We start from the raw sequence: 20409 nt of genomic DNA, 5'->3' as shown, positions 1-20409 counted from the left end.
TAACAGGTGCAACACTGACAGGTCTGCCAACCTTTCTCATAAACACTTGCCTTTATCATATCAAATTACCTCAACAGTTTACATATATATGATTTAGTTTAGTTTAAACTATGATTGCCAACAGTTTATTCAGTTTTTATGTAGACATGTTCTTATTTTGTAGTGTTTTAATATCAAATATGAGATCTTTCAATATTATTCGAAAGAGTAGAATCGAGAATTAAATGCTATTCTATGCAATTAGGACGCCTCGTGGTTTACTATTAATTAAGATAAAAACCTCTTGAAATAAATGAAAACACATCAATGTTGTCATAGAATGTTGTCATTCTCACTACATAAAAAATTGACAGACTGAAAGCGTGTGACAGCTGGCAGGGTATGCGAGAAAGTACCTTCATATTATTGGACACTGATTTCTTAATGAAAAGTGGAGTAAAAGATTTTGTAACTTCAAGGTATTGATCTATTTTAAAAGCTTATTTGTATGATGTAAGTGGATATTAAGCAAAATAAACTGATATGATACAAAGTCCTGAAGATGAGATGTCACCACAAGGGTAAACAAATCATCGCGGTGGGGGGGGGGTGAGGATTCATCTCATACAAGAGGAAGGTAAGCCAAGTGGTTAACAAGGACTCTGGGATTTGCCAGGTGAATGGAAAAGTCCAGCCGACTGCAATATGCTTGAAGGACCTTACAACTGAAATCTGCAGCGAAAAATTTAAGGTGGTACTTTTGGGAAACGAGCTGTGAACAGGATGCTGTGGAAGACACAAGAGGAGAGACTTTCAGATCTGAGAGGGAATGCGTCTGGCAGTAGGGGAAATTTATACTGAACTAGTGAAGAAATCGCATAGACGTTCAGGTTTTGAGGGGAGGGAAGGGAGCATAGACAGCAGTTTGCGTGTGGGTGACAGGCAGACAATCTACCCTCCCGAGCATGACAAGAACGATGAAAGCCTGTGATCGATCTGCTGTGGATGCTTTTTAATAATCAGTCAGTTGTGGGATGTTCAGGAAATCAAAAGACCTCGTGATGGATCAATCTGATCATCCGTAAATACATCCCTGCAGTTGGTTGTTTGTCAAGGTTCATCTCATTGTGGCAGAGTGCCATGCTGTCTCACACCCAGCATCCTCATGCACAAATTGACCTGAGCAGACTCAGCCATCCCCTGTGACAGGCCTAGCAGGCCAGTGGGGGTAAATTCATTTGCTCAAGATGAAACAGTGAGCTGAATTTGGAGAAAAATATTCATTGATGTGGAAACTGTGTCCAATGTGCTGATACGAAAATGAAGCAGGTCAGTTTATAGTATCAGTCCCACAGTGATTTTTTCATCCAACCTGGGTGTTTCCAGTGGTTTTTGGTGTGATTCGTCCGATTTTTACCTTCATTTCTATCGAAAATCAATAGTTTCTGAGATGTGACCCATTTTCTGTCATCACAGAAACTACTGATTTTTGACGGAAATTTAAGTCAAAATCATTAATAATCACACCAAAAACCTTTGGAAACACCCATGTTGGATGTCGTTTCAATACTGAAACCCTGGAAAGAGGGCAGGGTTTGAAGTAAGTAAAATAATCCTAACCTAACCTAACCTAACCAAACAAACCTAACCTAACCTAACCAAACAAACCTAACCTAACCTAACCAACCTAACCTAACCTAACCAACTTAACCTAACCAATTTAACCTAATCTAAACCCCATCCAACAAGTACTAATGTACTGTACCTTGCTCTGGAGATGGTGGGTCAGACTCCTCCCTCTAAGTAGCCACACTGCTTTCTCTGCTTGGTGTTGGCGATAGGAGTCCACTGGCAGCACACCCAGAGATGCTTTTCTTGTCACAACTGAAGTCGTACATGACAGTGAGGATGCTCCACCTGACTTGGAGGACGCCGTGCCAATGCAGATAATCAACGGAAGGCTCAGGTTCTTGGTAAGAAGCCTTGAAAATCTCCCAAGGCTTCAGGGCACCCCTAGTACACGGGAGAGACATGATGGGACTGACTTTTGAATCTGGCGGAGTGCGGGAAACTTCACTCGTTGGCGGAAGGAAATTAAATGTGATTGGTTGATGAGGGAGGGATAGCTGTGATTGGCTTTCATAAGTCACGTGATTCCAACTCTGTCAAGTCGGTGTAAAACATCATCAAATGCACATAAAACGGTTTAAAATGTATATAAAAAACTGACAACAAAGTAAGAGGGACATGGCTGCACAGCAGCACAGCCCAGGGTCTTGCTGAACTGAAGGAAAAAATCAGTAATCTCGTAAACCATTCATTTGCGAGAGCAACGACACATCCTGTTGAGTACAGCAACTTGAGGTGCATAGGCAAATAGTTAGAATAAGTTCGAGTTTTTTGTGGAACCGATACTATAGTTTGACCAATGAAACATTCGGGCATTTTCTACTAGACTGTGCAGTGTTAAGTGAAGTAAAAATTAAGTACCCTATATAATCTGCAACAGCCCTTTCCACAGAATAGATCAGATTTAATTAAAAGTCCACTTCTGTTTGGAGAAAAGCAAGAAATGGAAAACAGAAAGACAATACTGGGTATATGATTTGTGGAATCTAAGAGAAAAGAAAGTAAATGATCAGCACACAGCATAACAAAAAAGACTGAAAAGGATAAAGAATGGGGTGCTGATACAAAGGATACTCCCCACCTATCATGACTACCATACTACTAAAGATTGTTAGCAGCTTGTGTGTATTTTGATGTTTGAAGTATTGGCAAATTGCTATATGTATTATTGATTGACTCATTTTAGAAAGTGGGTTATAAAATTTGGGCAAAAAGTATGAAGCTGCTGCATGTGCTTACTGTCTTTATGTATAGAAACTACGGAGATTCTTATGTTACCATACCTACTGTTTATTTGCTGGAACTGCGAAGATTTTGTTGATTTAATGTGTGTGTACCTAGTGTTTATATGGAGGCTATACTGGAATGAGAAAGAGTTTTATAGACTTTGTGCATATACTTACCATTTTGAGTACAGAAACGACAAGAATCCCATGAACTTACTGTACATACCTGCTATTTTTTGCTGATAGGAGCAACAAAGAGTCCACTGGCTTACAGCACCTTTTGTTTCCGTTGTTCTTCATTTACAGACACTACAAAGATTCAGCTCTAATGTTGAGGGCCTAACCACTGTGGATTTTGCGGTACTTGATCGAGAAAAGGAAGACCCTCCCCCACCCTTGAGATGTTTGTTAGCATAGTTTTAGGATTGTCCTGCTTCAAACTTCTGCTGCTTCCTGCATAGTGAGTTTTTAGTTCTCTTGTATCAGTTTTTATCATTTTCATATTATCATCATCTTCATCATCATCATCATCCTACCAGTCTAAGTTAGCCCAGTTTTCCCATATTCACTGGGGTTGTCCCCCTTCTGCATTGCAGTAAGGGTGAGTTTGGTCTCCTTCATTTAATCAGAATAATGTTATCTATCTATCTATCTATTACCAGACGCCATAATCCCATACGGGGTGGCCATGTGACTCTGAGTTATGTATTTTTACAGGGAGGGGCACTAACCCTCCACCAACTCACTTGACACGTAGGAAGCACGTATGGTTTGGTTGTATGGTTACCACCCAGCGTTGTAAATGGTTTCTTGGCTTACAGGAAACCATTTGGCTTGTCACTCAATGTAAAGCCACCTGTAACAGAAAGAAAAGCAATAAGTAGTGACAGGAAAGATGGGAGAAATAGGAAGATAGGAGGGCAGGCACAGAAAAAAAATGATAAAGGCTAAAGCATTCATGTAATTATATACTGGTAGGTGCAGACATGTCTTAAGCAGCTTGTGAATTCCTTTGGAAGAACTGACACAGTCTTAAAAATAAAAGACTGAAGTATTGTATGCTTACCTAGTGTTTATTATTGCTGTTGTTGTTACTAGTATTATCATGTCATAGCGGATAAGTTTGGATTACTGGTTTTGTCTGACCCTGATACACCATATATAACTGTGACTGTGATGTGTTTCAGCCGATCGACTGATTTTGAAGTTCACCGCAACTGGCTGGCCATAACACACAGCCTGCCAATAGATCAGTGGTATGTGGAAGACACATCAGAGTGGACCCTCGACTACCCTCCACTTTTTGCATGGTTTGAGTGGCTCATGTCAAAGGTGAGAAATGACTCAAATTAAATGAAGTAGAATATGTGCAGATGATTAGGACAACTAGGTGGAGCCTGGATTCTGAGTGAATGAGTGTCTGGCCCATATTACTGAGCATGCTTTTGATTGATTCTCTCTCTGTTGTGCTTCCTGTTCCTTGATTTATGAACGTTACCTCGCCCCACCTAAGAGGTTGGGTTGATGATGATGATGATGATGATAATGATAATGATAGAACCCTAGGGAATGTGAGTAAAGATACTTCTGAATAACAGTGCTTCATAAAAGAACAGTAATTGAAGAACTTAATAATGTTTTTATATTCATGATGTCAGTACAGTACTGTATATATTTTACAAATTGATATCAGTATTTTAATATACGTAATGTGTACTGCTTTCCAGTTGTTTTAGGAGTGATTGTAACAACTAGATGTAAAATTGTTATATTTTCATTGTGAGTGCTGAGTTGCAACAGTAGATTAACACTAGAATATGACCCTATACATGAAGAAGTACTCTGGAAAGACTGTAAACCCATAGTAGAGTCCTCTTTTGCCATTGAAGTACCGGTATAAGAAATAGGCTGAAAAGGAATGAAAATACCTACCAAGTTAAGATGGACAAACTATAAGTACATTACATTTTTCAGATGGACAAATTATAAGTACTGTACATTGCATTTTTAAGATGGAAAAACTATAAGTACATTGCACAGTGGAGTTTCTGTTATCTGAAAATCATGGGACTTTCAAAGTTTCGTTTAATTAATTTTTTCGGATAAAAGTTACTGTAATAATTTGTAGGATACAAGGGAACAGTATTGTACACACCCATCACCCATTTTTGGCGATGTCTAGCCCACCACCAACACCCAAAAAGCCACTCAACCATCACCAAAACACTCAATACGCTGTAGTAACTACTTATGTAACTGCACTTTTGTAACTGTAATAGAAACTGTCCGCATAAATAAATCTTCACTCAAATAAACCTTCACCAAAACAATTACGTAATTCACTGTAACCAATTCGGACAAATAAAGTCTTAAACCTAATTGTTTTTTCATATTTTCTGTTTCCTTATTCAATCATTTCCACATCATCCACATCATCTCCCATGTCATCCAGATCTTCCGAGGAGGTGGATGCAGATAAGGGAGTGGGCAATGCGCTAGCAGGCTTGTTTCGCTATTGGCGCGAAAGAAGCCCGCTGTGTTTGAATTTTCAGATAGATTTCAGATTTTTGCAGTTAATCGAAATGAGAATGTTTTAGTAAAACTTACGGTTAATGGCATATTACGGGTAAAAGAATTTCAGATAAAAGAGACTCCATTGTATTTTTAAGATGGACAAGCTATAAGTACATTGCATTTTTAAGATGGAGAGACTATAAGTACATTGCATTTTTAAAGAGGGCAGACTATAAGTAGCTACCTTGCATTTTCCAGGTGGCATATTATTTTGATCCAGAGATGCTGAAAGTGAGCAACTTGAACTATGCATCTGATATGACAATACTCTTCCAGCGCCTCTCAGTCATCGTCACAGATCTCGTATATGCTTATGGATGCAAACTGTGAGTACTTCAAGATCTGTGTAGCAGACAGACCTTCACCCAAAAGGTATGCAGTGGCTCTACACACACTTGGTAGTCCATAGTTATTCTGTTTAATGCTCCTCCTTTGCATCCTCAGGTGATTTCCTGTGTGTTGTGAGGTGGATCTGCTAGCATTATCATTGTCTGTCCTGCTTTTTCTACTCATTTTCTATTTGTTCTACCATACCTACTCATCTTAGTGAAGTAGATGGATTGTATTTTCTTCCATGTCAAAGGCTTGTCTTTGTGTTTCTTTGAAACATCATTTAATCAATCAGTCAGTCATTTCCTGTGGCACCCCATGGGATGCTTAGACCCTCAATGAACTCTCTCCACCAATATCTGTCTCTTGCCATCTCCTTCAGATCCCATCAACACTCTCCCCTGCTTCTCCTTTCATTGTCCTCAACCAGGTTTCCCTCGGCCTACCTCTGCACCTTCTTCCTCTCACAGTCCACTCTGGCATATCCTGTATTAAACTGCCTTCTTCTCTATATGTGTGTCCTAGCCATTTCCAGCGAGACAGTCTCACATATTTATCAGCTGGTTTCCCTCTTGTAATGTCCCTTACTCTTTCAATTGTAACTCTGTCCTGCCACTTTACCCCAAGAACCCGACTCAGTATTTTATTCGCAAATCCTAATACAGTACTTTCCAGTCTGTTGCAATTGTACTGTACCATGACTCCCATAAATTAAAATTGGTCTAACCATGGACTTGTAATTTTTTACATTAGCATATACTGAAAGCATATTGCAGGCTTATGGCGTTTGGTTCCTTCTTCCTCATTAAAATATATATATATAGTACAGTATATGTATTATTCCGTACAAATTTCAACATTCCAACAGCTCGCTAAGCGTGTTTGATCCTCTCCTCAATTTCATTGTTGAGTGATCAATTAGATGATGCAATCATTCCCAGATATTTAAGATTTTCTACATTTTTCACCATATTATTCCCAGTTACACAATCAGTTTGCTTCTGCACGTTCATACTAATAATTTCAGTCTTTCCACGATTTATTACCAATCCCACTTTTTCTCTTCCTCAATCAGACAGTCAAGCACCAACATAAATTAAGGATTTCCTTTATTTGTTAGTGCTGATATCCCACAGTTGCAGCGAGCAAGTGAGTCGATCATGTGGCAAGAGGGATGATGTGGTAACCCCTCTCTTCCTCCTGCTGTTTGGGAATGCTGGACTCCTGCTGGTGGATCACATTCACTTCCAATACAATGGATTTCTGTATGGCATACTCTTTATTTCCATCGCCAGGCTCCTTCAGGTGAGCAGCTAACCATTTGTACAAGTGGTTGTTACTTGATGTTGTAGAATATTAGCCAGCAAAGAGTTGGAAGTAGAAGAGGTGAAGTATTAGGCAGACTTATGTCCCTGACTGTGCAGTGGGTTTCTCAATGGCTTGCTCTTTATCTCCTTTGCTAGGCTTCTTGAGGTTAGCAGTTACCTCTCATTTTAACCCCTTCAGTTCAGTGGCATTTTTCACTGTAAACTTTCCATCTTCTGGTGACCAGGCATATTAAATGGAATGAGACCACAAGGAGTGGCCAAGTCCACCAGCTGAAAGAAAGCCTACTACAAGCTGTCTTTCATATTATTCCAGAAAAGGGAGTTAGAGTCAGCACTGTGGTTCTCAGTACTACTTAACCTCAAGCACATCTACCTGTACATTGCCCCTGCTTACTTCATCTACCTGCTGCGTTCCTACTGCTTGGCGTCAGTGGTTGAGGGTCGTGTGCGACTGAGGACGCTGGCCACGGCATTTTTCCGTTTGGTTAAGCTGGGGGCAGTGGTGTTGGGTGTGTTTACTCTCTCGTTTGGACCATTTCTTGTGAGGGGGCAGTTCAATCAGGTAAGAACTTGTAATGCATCCTTCATATGTTTATTTCTCTGTATATCTGTCTGTCAGTGTCTGTCTGTAGCAGTCTGTCTGTCTGTAACGCAGTAAACTCTGACTTATCCGGTGTAATTCAGCCAACCCCCATGCTGGGCACTGCACAGTACCCCAGTTTGGCATTGAGCCAGATAATGTGTTACTGTCCTTCATAACCCTCTATCCTAAAAACTTTCTTACAATATTATCCTTCCGTAAAAGATTAAAATTACAATACATTATGCATGAAATACAACACAGTATTGATACATTATGTATAGTACAGTAATACAGTACATACAGTAGTATAACCATACACTACTCATCTAGTGTTGGCGTCAGTGGAGGGTAGATACGCACAGATACATTATTGCTATACAGTAGTCAGAGCACTAGGTCACAGAACACTGAGGGACCATAAGTTAGTCACAGCACTACAGGAACAAAAAAGGCATGGGAGACGACAGACTAACACCCGTAGTCTTGAAACTGAGGGGAGGGGTTACCCTTCCTGCACTCCTTGCCGAGTGGAAGCTCACAACTTCAGTGTAAGTGGTAATCTTGAAAATGTGAGAGCACACCCCTTCATGTTGGTAGGCATGGCAGACAATTGGCAACACTGTTTAATTTTAAAATTTAAAATCTTAAGATGAGATTTTGAGAGGACCATGTGGAGTCACATGGAGAGACAGACGTACACATGAGGAAGTGAAGGTGCACTGTGGTGTGGATGTGGATGTGATAGGAAGCGTTAGGAGAAATGCACTGAGATGGTATAGCCATGTGGATAAGATGGAAAGTGAGAGACTGATGAGGAGAGTGTGTGTGTGTGAAGTGGAGGGGGGTAGAGGGAGGGGGAGGCCAAGGGTGAGATGGGATGGAGTGGAGAGGTATATGAGAGAGGGGGTTGTGAGCTGGGAGTTGGGCCATGAAATGGCAAGGGACAGGACGACATGGAGGGGATTTGTTTGTGGTCACCACTTACGGAATTAAGACATCCGGCAATAGATAGATAGATAAAAAATCTTAAAATAAAAAATAGCATTTGACAGTTTCTAAGATTCCGTGGGAGTTGTATGCTGATGATTTGGTGTTGATTGCAGAGAATGAAAGGGAGGCGGAGGAAAGGTTTAGGAAGTGGAGAGATGGTATGGGGCACAAGGGTTTAAGGGTAAATGCAGATAAAACAAAACTGATGATATCTAGGGTTGGTGGCGGTACTGTCAAAGATGAGGGAGAGTGGCCATGTGCAGTTTGCCACAAGGGCGTGGGATGTAATTCCATCTTGTGCGGTGTGTATGATAAATGGGTGCATAAGAGGTGTAGTGGTATCAGAGGTAGACTGCGAGATAATGCTGATTTTATGTGTACGGCGTGCAGAGGTGAGCAGGTGGAAATTGTCAGACGTGAAAGGATTGAACTTGCTGGTAAATCTCTTGAGTGAGTGGAAGAGTTTTGTTATTTGGGAGACATGTTGTGTGCTGGAGGTGGGGCTGGAGCTAGCTTTGTGGCTAGGGTGAGAAGTGGTTGGAAGAAGTTCAGGGAGCTCTTGCCTCTCCTGACATTGAGAGGACTCTCCCTACGTGCTAAGGGGTCTTTGTATGTAGCATGTGTTAGGAGTGTAATGCTGTATGGTAGTGAGACCTGGGCAGTGAAGGAGGAAGATATTCGCTGGCTCAGACGTACAGAAATGACAATGATTAGGTGGATGTGCAGTGCGTCCCTGCGTCCAAGGCCTGGAGGGGCTGGGTTTACGATGGAAGAGTTGAGAGGTAGGATGGGACTGGAGTGTATTGGTGTTGTGATGAGGAGAGGTAGATTGAGATGGTTTGGACATGTGGAGAGGATGGGGGATGATAATTGGGTGAGGAAGGTGAGAAGTGTTAATATTGGGGGTGGGGTTATGAGGGGTAGACCGAGAAAGACATGGGACGAGGTCATGAAGTGTGACCTCAGGGTTAAGGGACTGAACAGGGAGGCTGCAATGGATCGTGCAGCGTGGAGAGCCGCCATTAGGTGACCAAGGCCGACACATGCAAGCATGTTGGAGCCTTTAAAAACGAAAACAAAAACGAAACCCTTTGGTGGTAAAAGTGGTAAAATTGATGATGGTGATGGTGGTGGTGATGATGATGACTATGATGATGATGATGATGAAAAAGATAATAGTGATATAATCTAACAGGTGTTGTCACGACTGTTCCCCTTCAAGCGAGGTCTAAGTCATGCTTACTGGGCTCCAAACTTCTGGGCACTGTATAATTTTGCTGATAAAATTCTTCTTGTTGGTGGTAAGTATTGTACTCAGATTCTTTTTAGTTTAAAAAAATTAAAACATGAACTACTGTAGCTTTTATATTTCGTGTAAAATATGAACTAATGTAGCTTTTATATTTTGTGTAAAATATGAACTACAGTAGCTTTTATATTTTATGTAATATCCTTTGCATTGTTGATTGAAATGTGGTAGGGTGGAATAAGAGATTACAAATGTGTCAGCTCGAGATATATGTATGTCAAGTTCAAGTTTGAGAAGGTGAAAGTGGCAGTGATTATAGCGTTTGCACCGTGTGATGACGAGAGTGAGAGAAAGACTTTTTTTGGGATGAGCTGGATGAAGCAGTGGGAAAAATGCCCAGGAGCTATAAAGTGATTGTAATGGACAATATGAATGGAAGAGTAGGCAGTGGTCCAGAGGATGACGTACTGAGTTGTAATGGAGTACCAGGAGAAAATGATAATGGGGCGGAACTGAAGGATATGTGTCAGGAAAGGAGGTTGTGCATTTGTAACTTGTATTTCAAACACAAAGATGCACAGAAATATGCATGGTATACGCTCCTCATGGGGCAATGTAGGATTGGATGATGAATGAATTAATGAATCAATAGAGGTAACGGGGATCGTGTTGAAAGGAGCCTGATTGATTACGCACTTGTAGATAGGTCGATGCTGGGAATGGTTGCTGATGTGAGGGCCGTGAGAGGATGATGTGGAGGTCTGTCAGATCATATGACTGTGGTATGCAAGATCAAGCTGAGAGGAGTGAGGTGGAACTGGAGAGAGAGGAGCAGTCAGGGAGAAAGACTGAAAGATGAGAAGCTGAGGATCAGTGGCAGATGAATACAGGACCAAAGTAGGGGAGGAGTTGGAATCAGTGAATTAGAATGAAATAGATCTGGATGGCCTGTGCAATGCATATAGGAAAAGTAGGGGAGGAGTTGGAATCAGTGAATTGGAATGAAATAGATCTGGACAGCCTGTGGAATGCATATATGGATTGCTTAGTTAGGAATGCTAAAGAGGTGTGTGGTGTGACAAGAGTAACAACAAAGAAGAAAGATTCGGCATGATGGGATGAAAAGGTTAAGAGAGCAATGGAGGAAAAGAGGAAGTAGTGGCTAGAGTGGTTACTGGACAGGGATTCAGTTGAAATAAGAACTGAACATACTGAGAACAAGATGCACATAAAGAGACTAAGGAAGAGGAAAAAGGAGGAGGTAAATGATGATCTAGGAAGAAAAATGAATACAAATTATTCTTAAAATATGAAGATATTCTGGAAATAGGTCCCTAGATTGGAAAAAAAAAAAGGTTATGATGATGATGATGATGATGATATTGATGATGATAACGATGGTGGTGGGGATGGTTGTGGTGGGGAAACATACTTCATTTTCTCTGGGAAATCTTAAAATACACATCTGGGTTGGGCAGTCATGTACGAGTATTCTGTTAATCCATTCAGTACACAGTCATCCATCCATCCATTGCCAGACGCCATGTATCCCAAACGGGGTGGTCAAGGGCTTAGAGTTAATTGTTTTACAGGGAGGGGCACTAATCCTCCACCAACCCCACTTGACACGTAGGGATAATTTAAATTTTACCCTTGCTACTATCAGACTGTTTTATTCAGCATAGAACAGACTTCTGGAACTGGGGTAATGAGATATAGCCTTCAGTAATACTTGCACTGCTGAAAGTCTTTGCAAGTTGAATAAATTTGTCAGATAGCAGCATAAGTAAAATAAGAAAATGAATCATCAGAGTGATTGGGTAAAGAGATGATACATATTTTAATGCATACTTAATTTCCACAGGTAGTAAGCTGGGTATGGTGAACAGCTCTTCCCAGGCCAGCATGACGGGTGGGTTAGTTCAGGAGTTTGAACATTCAGTGCTGCCATCTGTCTCCCCGACCATCACGTTGCTAGCAACACTTCTCTCCATACTGGTGCCGCATTTGTCGTCAGTCTCCCATATGATTAGTGGAAGAGTTGATTAATGCAGGAGTAGATCATGTCCATTCATTGCTGCTGTCTCTCTCTCCAACCAACACATTTCTAGCTACACTTCTTTCTATACTGGTATTTGTCAGCACCTTGTTACTATTTTATTTAAAATTTTTTTTACTGATATATCATGTAGTTGTGTGTTGTGAAACACTGTCCACTATTTACTTTAACATGACCTAAAATTGCCATCTTTCAATCTTGAATGTTGAGCTGCAGCAGTAAATTATCACTGAACTATGGTGCTGTTTACAGAGAAGTGCAGTAGAAAAGATGTAAAGTTATAGTACAGTATTAATTTATTCTACCATTCTGCCACTGAAAATGGGTTTTAAAGAAAACAAGAAACTCCATCAAGTTAAAGTGAACAAACTATAGGTGCAGTTGACACCCAGTATGGTTAAAATACTACAGCTATACATTGCCATATTCATTCAAGGTACTGTTCAATATTAGTGGTAATCATAACTGTAATGTCTCAACATTTTGTGTTGTATGAATAGTACAGTACTGTACAGTAGCAGAATGTTAATTACTTTGTAAAAGATAATAATGTGTAGAAAAGTAACACATGTTGGATAACAAGAAAACCTTCAGTTTAGGCATACTTTAGTTAATGCCCTAATAATATTATCTGTGTTTCAGCCGTGCCTGATCAGCCTGTGGAACACACCGTACAACCCATGGCAGTTTGTGCGTGCCCTCATCCTGTGTGCGTTTGGTTCGTACATGTTTGGCTGGCACGTCCATGAGAAGGCCATAATGATGGTTGTTTTGCCTCTGGGGTCAGTATCTGGACAATTCAAATATACGTATTCATTGTTTGGCTAAGTGTTTAGTCCATCCATCATTTAATCCGATGTTGCCCTATGAGGAGCGCAGGAGCCCAGGGCTAGGCAAGTTGGTCCTGACATTTAAGATGAGAGTGACCAGCTTCACTCATCCCTGAGTGTCATTACGTGAACAGTAAATCCCAACCGTCCCTCGGATATAAACTTGCACAGGCTCAATCCCTTTGGAGTGCCTTAATAACCCACTAAACCACCAGGCACCATAATTTGGTTATATGGTTACCACCCAGCATAGTAAATGGTATCCTGTGTCCAGGAAACCATTTGGCTCGTCACTCATTATAAAGTCACCCATAGACAGAAGGAAGAGGAAAGAATGAAGGAAAGAAAGACAGAAGAGGAAGGATGGGAGGAATGAAGGAAGAGAGGAAAGGACAGGCACTTGAGAGCAGCATAACATTGAGTGGGTGGATGGTGAGCGCCCCCACCAACCACACTAATTGGTTAGTGCTGAACATATTATAATTTGTAATTCCTTTAAATTTTCAGCATCGGTAAGTAATTTTTTACTCTTTTGAGCTCAGAGATGACTTTTTCATTTTAGTGTTGCCATCTCCTGATAATTATATGCAGCTTAAGATCAGTGCTTTTAATTTGAGGGTATAGATACAGTCTTAATAAACCCCATTAGCATGAAAAGCCATCCCGAAACTGAATGCTGGTCTAATCATCTCCACCTCATTATATATTTTTTCCTTTGTTTAGACTTGTGTGTATGCAGAGGAAGGCTGAAGCTCAGTTATTTGTGGTGCTGAGCATTGTTGGACACTTCTCCCTGTTCCCTCTCTTTTTCACCCCACATGAGACACCCATTAAGGTAGGTAGAGTGGTGTTGAAGGTAATACCAACATGGTTATTGTCAGTGGGAAAAGGAGCCATAAAATGTTAGAGAACTAAAGAGTTATTGCTGGTGGGGTTATTGTGTTTGTTGTTGTGGCCCACAGGCTGATTTGAACATGAGTCTGATGGACTGCCGGCTAAAGTTGTCTTTCTCCTGTGGTCCACCATCTCTTTTTCAGGAAGAGTTTATGGATGTTTGTGTTACCAGGGAGTGTAGTTGCCCAGTTGTATCAGTCCTATTGGTTGAAGGTGTCACTTTCCAGCACCATGTACTGTAATTACAATACAGTTTACTTTCTTTGTGTTACCGGATTTGTGTAATTGACAGCACAGTAGCTCAGTATGAACACATAGTTCAGGTGTGTGCACTGCATCGTCATGCAGTCTTCACCTAAGGTATATGAGAGAGAGGGGTGTGAATTAGGAGCAGGGCAGTGACATAGCAGGGGACCGGGTGGCATGGAGGCGATTTGTTTGTGGCCACCCGTTATGGGATTCAGGCGTCTGGCAATAGATAGAGAGATATTATTTGTTGACTTATTTCAGGTGTGTGCACTGCTTCTCCATGCCATGTATACCCTGCACATCCTCGGCACACACTATCCAGAGCCTCGTAGCAGCCAGCGCTCCCTCCTGCCGTCTCTCCCTCTGTGCACCGTCTTGGAGACCCACTACCTCCTGGGCCTCATCCCTGTCCTCCTGTTCCAGCAGTTAGGTCATAAGTTCCTGGGATGGGAGGCGTCGCTGCCATTCTTGCCGCTGATGTTGATATCCGTATACTGTGCTGTGGGGGTGACCTATTGTTGGATAAGATACACCTACCTTGTTCTTTCCAGTGCCAAGCGAGGCAAGAGGAAGGCTCACTAGGGTTGTTATGATTTTGGTTAGTGTTGTTATCGTTTTTCTTTTTTTTTATACACCTTCGGTAAGATGAGGTAGGTTTATAATCAGTTGCCACAGTCATTTTACACTAATAAAAGATCTCTAGTTGTGAGGGAGTTCATTGAGGCCACTGTCTGACTCCTTCAGCCTGAAAAGTCTGTCCTAGGTTAAGTAAAATCATTTGAATAAGAATAAACTGGAAAATACATCATCAGGTTGAATGGGTTAATGGAAAATAGAGTACTGTATATGTTATACTGTGATGGTTGATGGGATGAAGTGTGTATGAGTACTGTACAGAAATAGGATGAAATACAGGGAAGCATACATATAATCCTGAATTGAAAAGTTACATAGTGGTGTGTTGTATTATGGAGATGGCTCAGTCTGCTGGTGTGGACATGGGTGTGGCCATGGGAGTAGGAAGTGATTAAGTAATGCAGGGTAGACGTTGATAATGCTAACTGAGCCTTCCCCATGGCATGCAAAGAAGGCAATGGAGGATGAGCATTACATATGGTGCACCATGTATATATAGGGGCTACTGTATATAAATGAAAGAGATTTAGTACTTTTATAAACAGAGTGAACAGTACACTTATACAGAATAACCTATACTGTGCTGTGAAATGAAGTAGACTATGTATGATATTAAGATACATCACAGTATATTTTGTATATTGTCCATTTCTGATTGCTGACCTTTTATTGTTGAAATTTTTCTTTATTTGTTACTTTGGTTTTCTTAGTTAATAGGAAATACTCTGATACATAATACAGTTTGAGAAAAATGTAGTAAATTTGTTGACAGTGCGTCCACAGATTATCTTTACAACTACAGAAATTTATTTGATATACAGACTTGAATTCATTTCATGAACTTTGGTGTATCATATATTATCTGTACAAATTTAGAAATTTATCAGATATGCAAGAATTGAGGTAATTTCACGAGGTTTGCAACATATCAATGATAAAATTTTAGTTTTTTGTGACTATGTAGTAAACCTGTAAGTGGGCACTGTCAGTAGCACAAGGCAATTGGACTGCCCCTTCCAGTTCATCAGTAAGAATTTGTTTTGTTTAGGATCTCTTGAACAGCCAGTCCACATTGAGGCAGTACATCATTCTGTTTGAAGGTGAGAAATAGTTGATGGACTTCCAATTTTGATACCATGTGCTCGCTACAGACGTTAAAGTAAACATTTTTCATAGAGTTGTAAAGGTAATATGTGGACACCCTTCACATGGAAGAAATTTATAACTTTCCATGTTTAGGCATTTCACTTATATATATATATATATATATATATCCATCCATCCATCCATCCATCATCCAATCTTACGTTGCCCCTTGAGGAGCGTAGAAGCCCGGGGCTAGGCAGTTGGTCCTGACATTTAAGATGAGAGTGACCAGCCTCACTCATCTCTGAGTGGCATTACATGAGCAATAAACCCCAATCACCCCTTGGATATAAACCTTCACTGGTTCAGTCCGACTGGAGTACAATAATTACCCACTAAACCACCAGGTGCCAAAATTTGGTTATTTGGTTACCACCCAGCATAGTAAATGGTTTCCTGGTGTACAGGAAACCATTTGGCTTGTCACTCAGTGTAGAGTCACCCACAGGCAGAAGGGAGAGGAAAGAATGAAGGAATGAAAGAATATATATACAGTATATATATATATATATATATATATATGTTCACTCTCATCTTAAATGTCAGGACCAACTGACGCTCCTCATGGGGCAACTTAGGATTGGATGATGGGTGGATGGATGGATGGATATATAATAATAATAATATATATCATCATCATCATCATCCGGACCTCCTTTCCCACCCAAGGGCAGGGTGAGGAGTAGCAATGTCCAGACAGCCCAGATTTGCTCAATCCAATGGGCCACTCTTCCATTCACTCACCATTCAAGCTCCCGGAATCCTGGTTGTATTGGATACGCCAAAAATGTTCACCACATTCCGTAGCTTCATATAAATGTATCCGATTGAGTCAGTTCGGATGCTGCCACATTAAAAAGGGTGCCAAATCCCTGATCATGCACTTCTCCTAACAACATTCATCCAGTTAGCTTGATCTCTTGTCAGTTCCCTAGCCTCCATGCCTATCTTCCTTACACACTCATCCACCATATCTCTCCACCTTCTCCTTGGCCTGCCTTACCTCCTCCCTCCTTCAGATTTGCTCAGATATACCTTTTTCACCACTCTATTGTTATCCATTCTCTCCACATGACCATACCATCGTAGTACACTTTCTTCGATTCTGGTGTCCACCGATTTCCTCACTCTGCATCTTTCATGAATCACATTATTCCGCATCCTATCCACCCTCTGTACTCCACATACATTCCTCTGCAGTCCCATCTCCACTGCTCTTACTCTTGACTTTTCATGTTCATGCTGCACGATAGTCTCATATCCATGTGTTAAAGTTGGCATTAACACTCCATGTAAACCTCGTGCAGCTGCAACGCTCAAGCCTCTGTTTCTTATCAATGCCTTCATTGCACCAGCTACTTTCCTTTCTTGTGTCACTCTACTTTCAACGTCTTTTACACATTTTCCTCTCTTTTCTATCACTGTACCCAGGTATTTGAACTCTCTCACTAATTCCAGTCTCTCTCCATTCACTCTAACATTGCACTGGGAGTCACCTTCTCTCTCAGTAACCATCACTTTACAGTTTTCTACATTTACTGTCAAGGCTCGATGCTCACAGACGTCAGCAAAACTTTGCACTAGCTTACCAGTACTGCATCATCAGCATACAACAAATTTGAGATATTCCATCCATCGCCATTCATTACCAACGCCATCCCCCTCTCCGTTACTCGTGTTTTTACTTCTCTCATCATCCCATCCATATATATATTGAACAACCATTGGGACATCACACAACCTTGTTTCATGCCCACATTGATCGTGAACCATTCACTTAGATGCCCATTTACCCTCACACATGCTTCACTACCATCATAAAAACTCTTGACAGCACCTAGCAGCTTACCATCTACACCGTACGTGTGCAAAACTTTCCACAATCCTTCTCTGTCCACTTTGTCGTAGTATGCTTTTTCCAGATTCATGAATGCCATAAACATTTTGTGGTCATTCTCACAAGCCTTCTTCATGATCTGTCTCACTGCAAATATTTGATGCACACATCCTTTTCCACTCCTAAAGTCACCATGTTCATCACTTACTGAGACTTCTGATATCTCTCTTACTTTCTCTATAATACTTCTTCCATATACCTTCCCTACCACACTCAATAAACTTATGGCACGATAATTCATGCACTCACTTTGCTCACCATTATTATTGTACAGGGGTACAATCATAGCCTTTTTCCACTCTTCAGGCACGGTTTCACTCATCCATGCCTTCTTACGTATCTCCGACAAGCACTTCATTCCACTCACTCCACTACACTTAAGCATCTCTGCCTACACCTCATCAACCCCAGCAGCTTTCCCATTTTTCAGCCGCTTCACAGCACTCTTCACCTGTGCAAGTGTCTCATCTCCTGGCACTGCATTCCTTCTCTGCACACCCCCAAAATCAGTCATGTTTACAGCTGCTCTGCTCTCTTTATTCCCATTTATCAGGCTTTCAAAATAATGTTTCCATCTGGTCCTTACTTCATCCCCATGGGTTAATAATCTACCACCTACATCCTTCACACCATCACATTTCTTTCCACTTTCACTTCTACATTTCCACACCTTTTCCAAAAAAAACATCCTATTTTTCAGAGTAATTTGCATTCATTTTTCTTCCTAGATCACCCTTTACCTCCTCCTTTTTCCTCTTCACTAGTCTGTTTACATGCTTCTTCCACTCAATATATTCAGTTCTTATTTCAACTGAACCTCTGTCTTGTAACCACTCTAGCCACTTCTTTCTCTTTTCCTCCACTGCTCTCTTAACCTCTTCATCCCATATGTGTATCTTCCTTCCTTCTTTCTATCCTTTCTCCTCTGTCTCTCTTTCCTTCATTCTTTCCTCTTCCCTCTGTCTAAGGTGACTCTACACTGAGTGACAAGCCAAATAGTTTCCTGTACACCAGGAAACCATTTACTGTACTATGCTGGGTGGTAACCATAAAACCAAATTATGTCGTCTGGTGGTTTAGTGGACAAATAAGGCGCTCCAGTCGGATTGAGCAAATGCAGGTTTATATCCAAGTGGTGGTTGGGGTTTATTGCTCACGTAATGGTAGTCAGGGATGAGTGAGGCTGGTCACTTTCATTTTAAATGTCAGGACCAGCTTGCCTAGCCCTGGGCTCCTACACTCCTCATGGGGCAACACAGGATTAGGTGATGACTGACTTAATGAATGAGTTCCGTATGTATACGATGACTGAATTAATGAATGAATTCCGTATATATGTACTGTATACATATGTACAGTATATACATATATATATATATATATATATATATATATATATATATATATATATATACTGTATATCGTATATTTTTAAAAAGGTCTTTTGCAGTTTGTTGTCAGCCTAGAATTGATGTCTAAATGGGATAAGATATAGGCTTTCTTAGCCCATTGATGTGGGTAACATCATTTTTATTTATTGTTGCTCTCCATAGACAATTTTATTCAGTTTAGGACAGATTTTTCAAAATGGATCGGTCAGATATAGCCTTGATAAACCTGTTTGATTGGAGAGACCTTTTCTAAATTGATGAAAATTGTCAGGTAGTAGCAAGGATAAGTAAATGTGGACATTACTCAGATTCCATCCATCCATCCATCCTTTGTCCAGCCCTTTTCTGCTTAGGGGCCCTGGGCTAGGTCACTCAGTCCTGACATTTAAGGTGAGTGTGACCACCCTTCATTTTCTTTCCACTGAGTGGCATTGTGCGAGCATGAAACCTCAAGCATCCCTTGGGTATGAGCCTCCAGATTCAGGGGAGTTAATTCCTTCACTATAATTATTATATTTTTAAATCCATTTTTCTGACTACGTGATATATGTACAGTAAATATATTTTTTAAAGGTGACCATCTGGTAGTGAAGGACTTAATACTTTTGACCGGTTTAATTTGATTTTAAAAGTATTTGTACATAAATGTATCCATCATTCTAGTACAATATACAAAAGTTGATGAGTAAGCTTTGATACCTATTGTAATAATGTGAAAGTACAAACAAGTATACTGTACTCTTTTATGTTTAAGCCAACAAATAGTATCCCATTAAGCCTGAGAACTTCATTTTCATTTTATTATTACCATAGGTGTTGGAGAGGGACGTCTTCATGTGATGGCACTGATATAATCGAGTGGCTCCTCTGTCTGGTTATATGAATCTGCTTCAACCCCCTCCCTACCCCTAAAAGAAGGGTGATGGAATGCTGGAGAGGGGCAGCTTCATCCAACAGTCCACTGGGTTCCTGTTGCAGATGAATTTGGGGCAACAACTACTACTGCTACTACAACCACTATGTTTCATCAAAATACAAGACTGCCTATATAAATATAATGTGATATTGTGGAGCACATTCCAGAAAAAGAAGGACTTGTCACTTAAGAATTTTGTATAGAATGCCAGTTAGGATTTTTGTACATACTGTGAGGTTGGATAATACTGTTGTTTCTTGTACTTTACAGAGGTCAGTATACAGTGTGCTCTCCACAGTGACACACTAATATGATTAAAGAATATCTTGCTAAATCCAGAAATTTGTCAAATCTGATCTTTAACTGTCATCTTAAATTATGATCCCAGTACAGTTTCTGTCAGTATTATCACTCTCCTTTATATCTGAACAGTTATGAACTTTTACACATTATTTTGAAAAATTTACTGGGTTCCAGAGATTGCACTATTGGGTTCTGCAAGT

The 20409-nt window shown here is 40.6% G+C and overlaps 1 protein-coding gene across 2 annotated transcripts; it reads left to right on the top strand.

Annotated features, from left to right (window-relative positions):
• Positions 1-592: 592 nt before the first annotated feature.
• xit (ALG6/ALG8 family glucosyltransferase xit) lies at positions 593-19853 on the top strand. Of its 2 annotated transcripts, XM_080265387.1 has the most exons (12): positions 593-616; positions 3141-3294; positions 4022-4166; positions 5607-5734; positions 6875-7043; positions 7380-7628; positions 9835-9940; positions 11753-11886; positions 12590-12729; positions 13501-13612; positions 14182-14518; positions 19804-19853. In XM_080265387.1, exons 2-11 carry the CDS (start codon positions 3236-3238, stop codon positions 14500-14502), a joined length of 1563 nt encoding a protein of 520 aa, XP_080121513.1. In that variant the 5' UTR covers positions 593-616; positions 3141-3235; the 3' UTR covers positions 14503-14518; positions 19804-19853. The 2 variants fall into 2 exon arrangements, with proteins under 2 accessions (XP_080121513.1, XP_080121504.1); XM_080265378.1 differs by lacking the exon at positions 19804-19853 and having other exon boundaries at positions 14182-14539.
• The last annotated feature ends 556 nt before the right edge of the window (positions 19854-20409 follow it).

Source organism: Coenobita brevimanus, chromosome 1 (assembly GCF_032717465.1).
Source record: "Coenobita brevimanus isolate Jiangsu-jjx chromosome 1, ASM3271746v2, whole genome shotgun sequence".
Lineage (NCBI taxonomy): Eukaryota > Metazoa > Arthropoda > Malacostraca > Decapoda > Coenobitidae > Coenobita > Coenobita brevimanus.
Note: the sequence above shows the minus strand (reverse complement) of the source record. Positions and strands in the feature narration are given on the sequence as shown.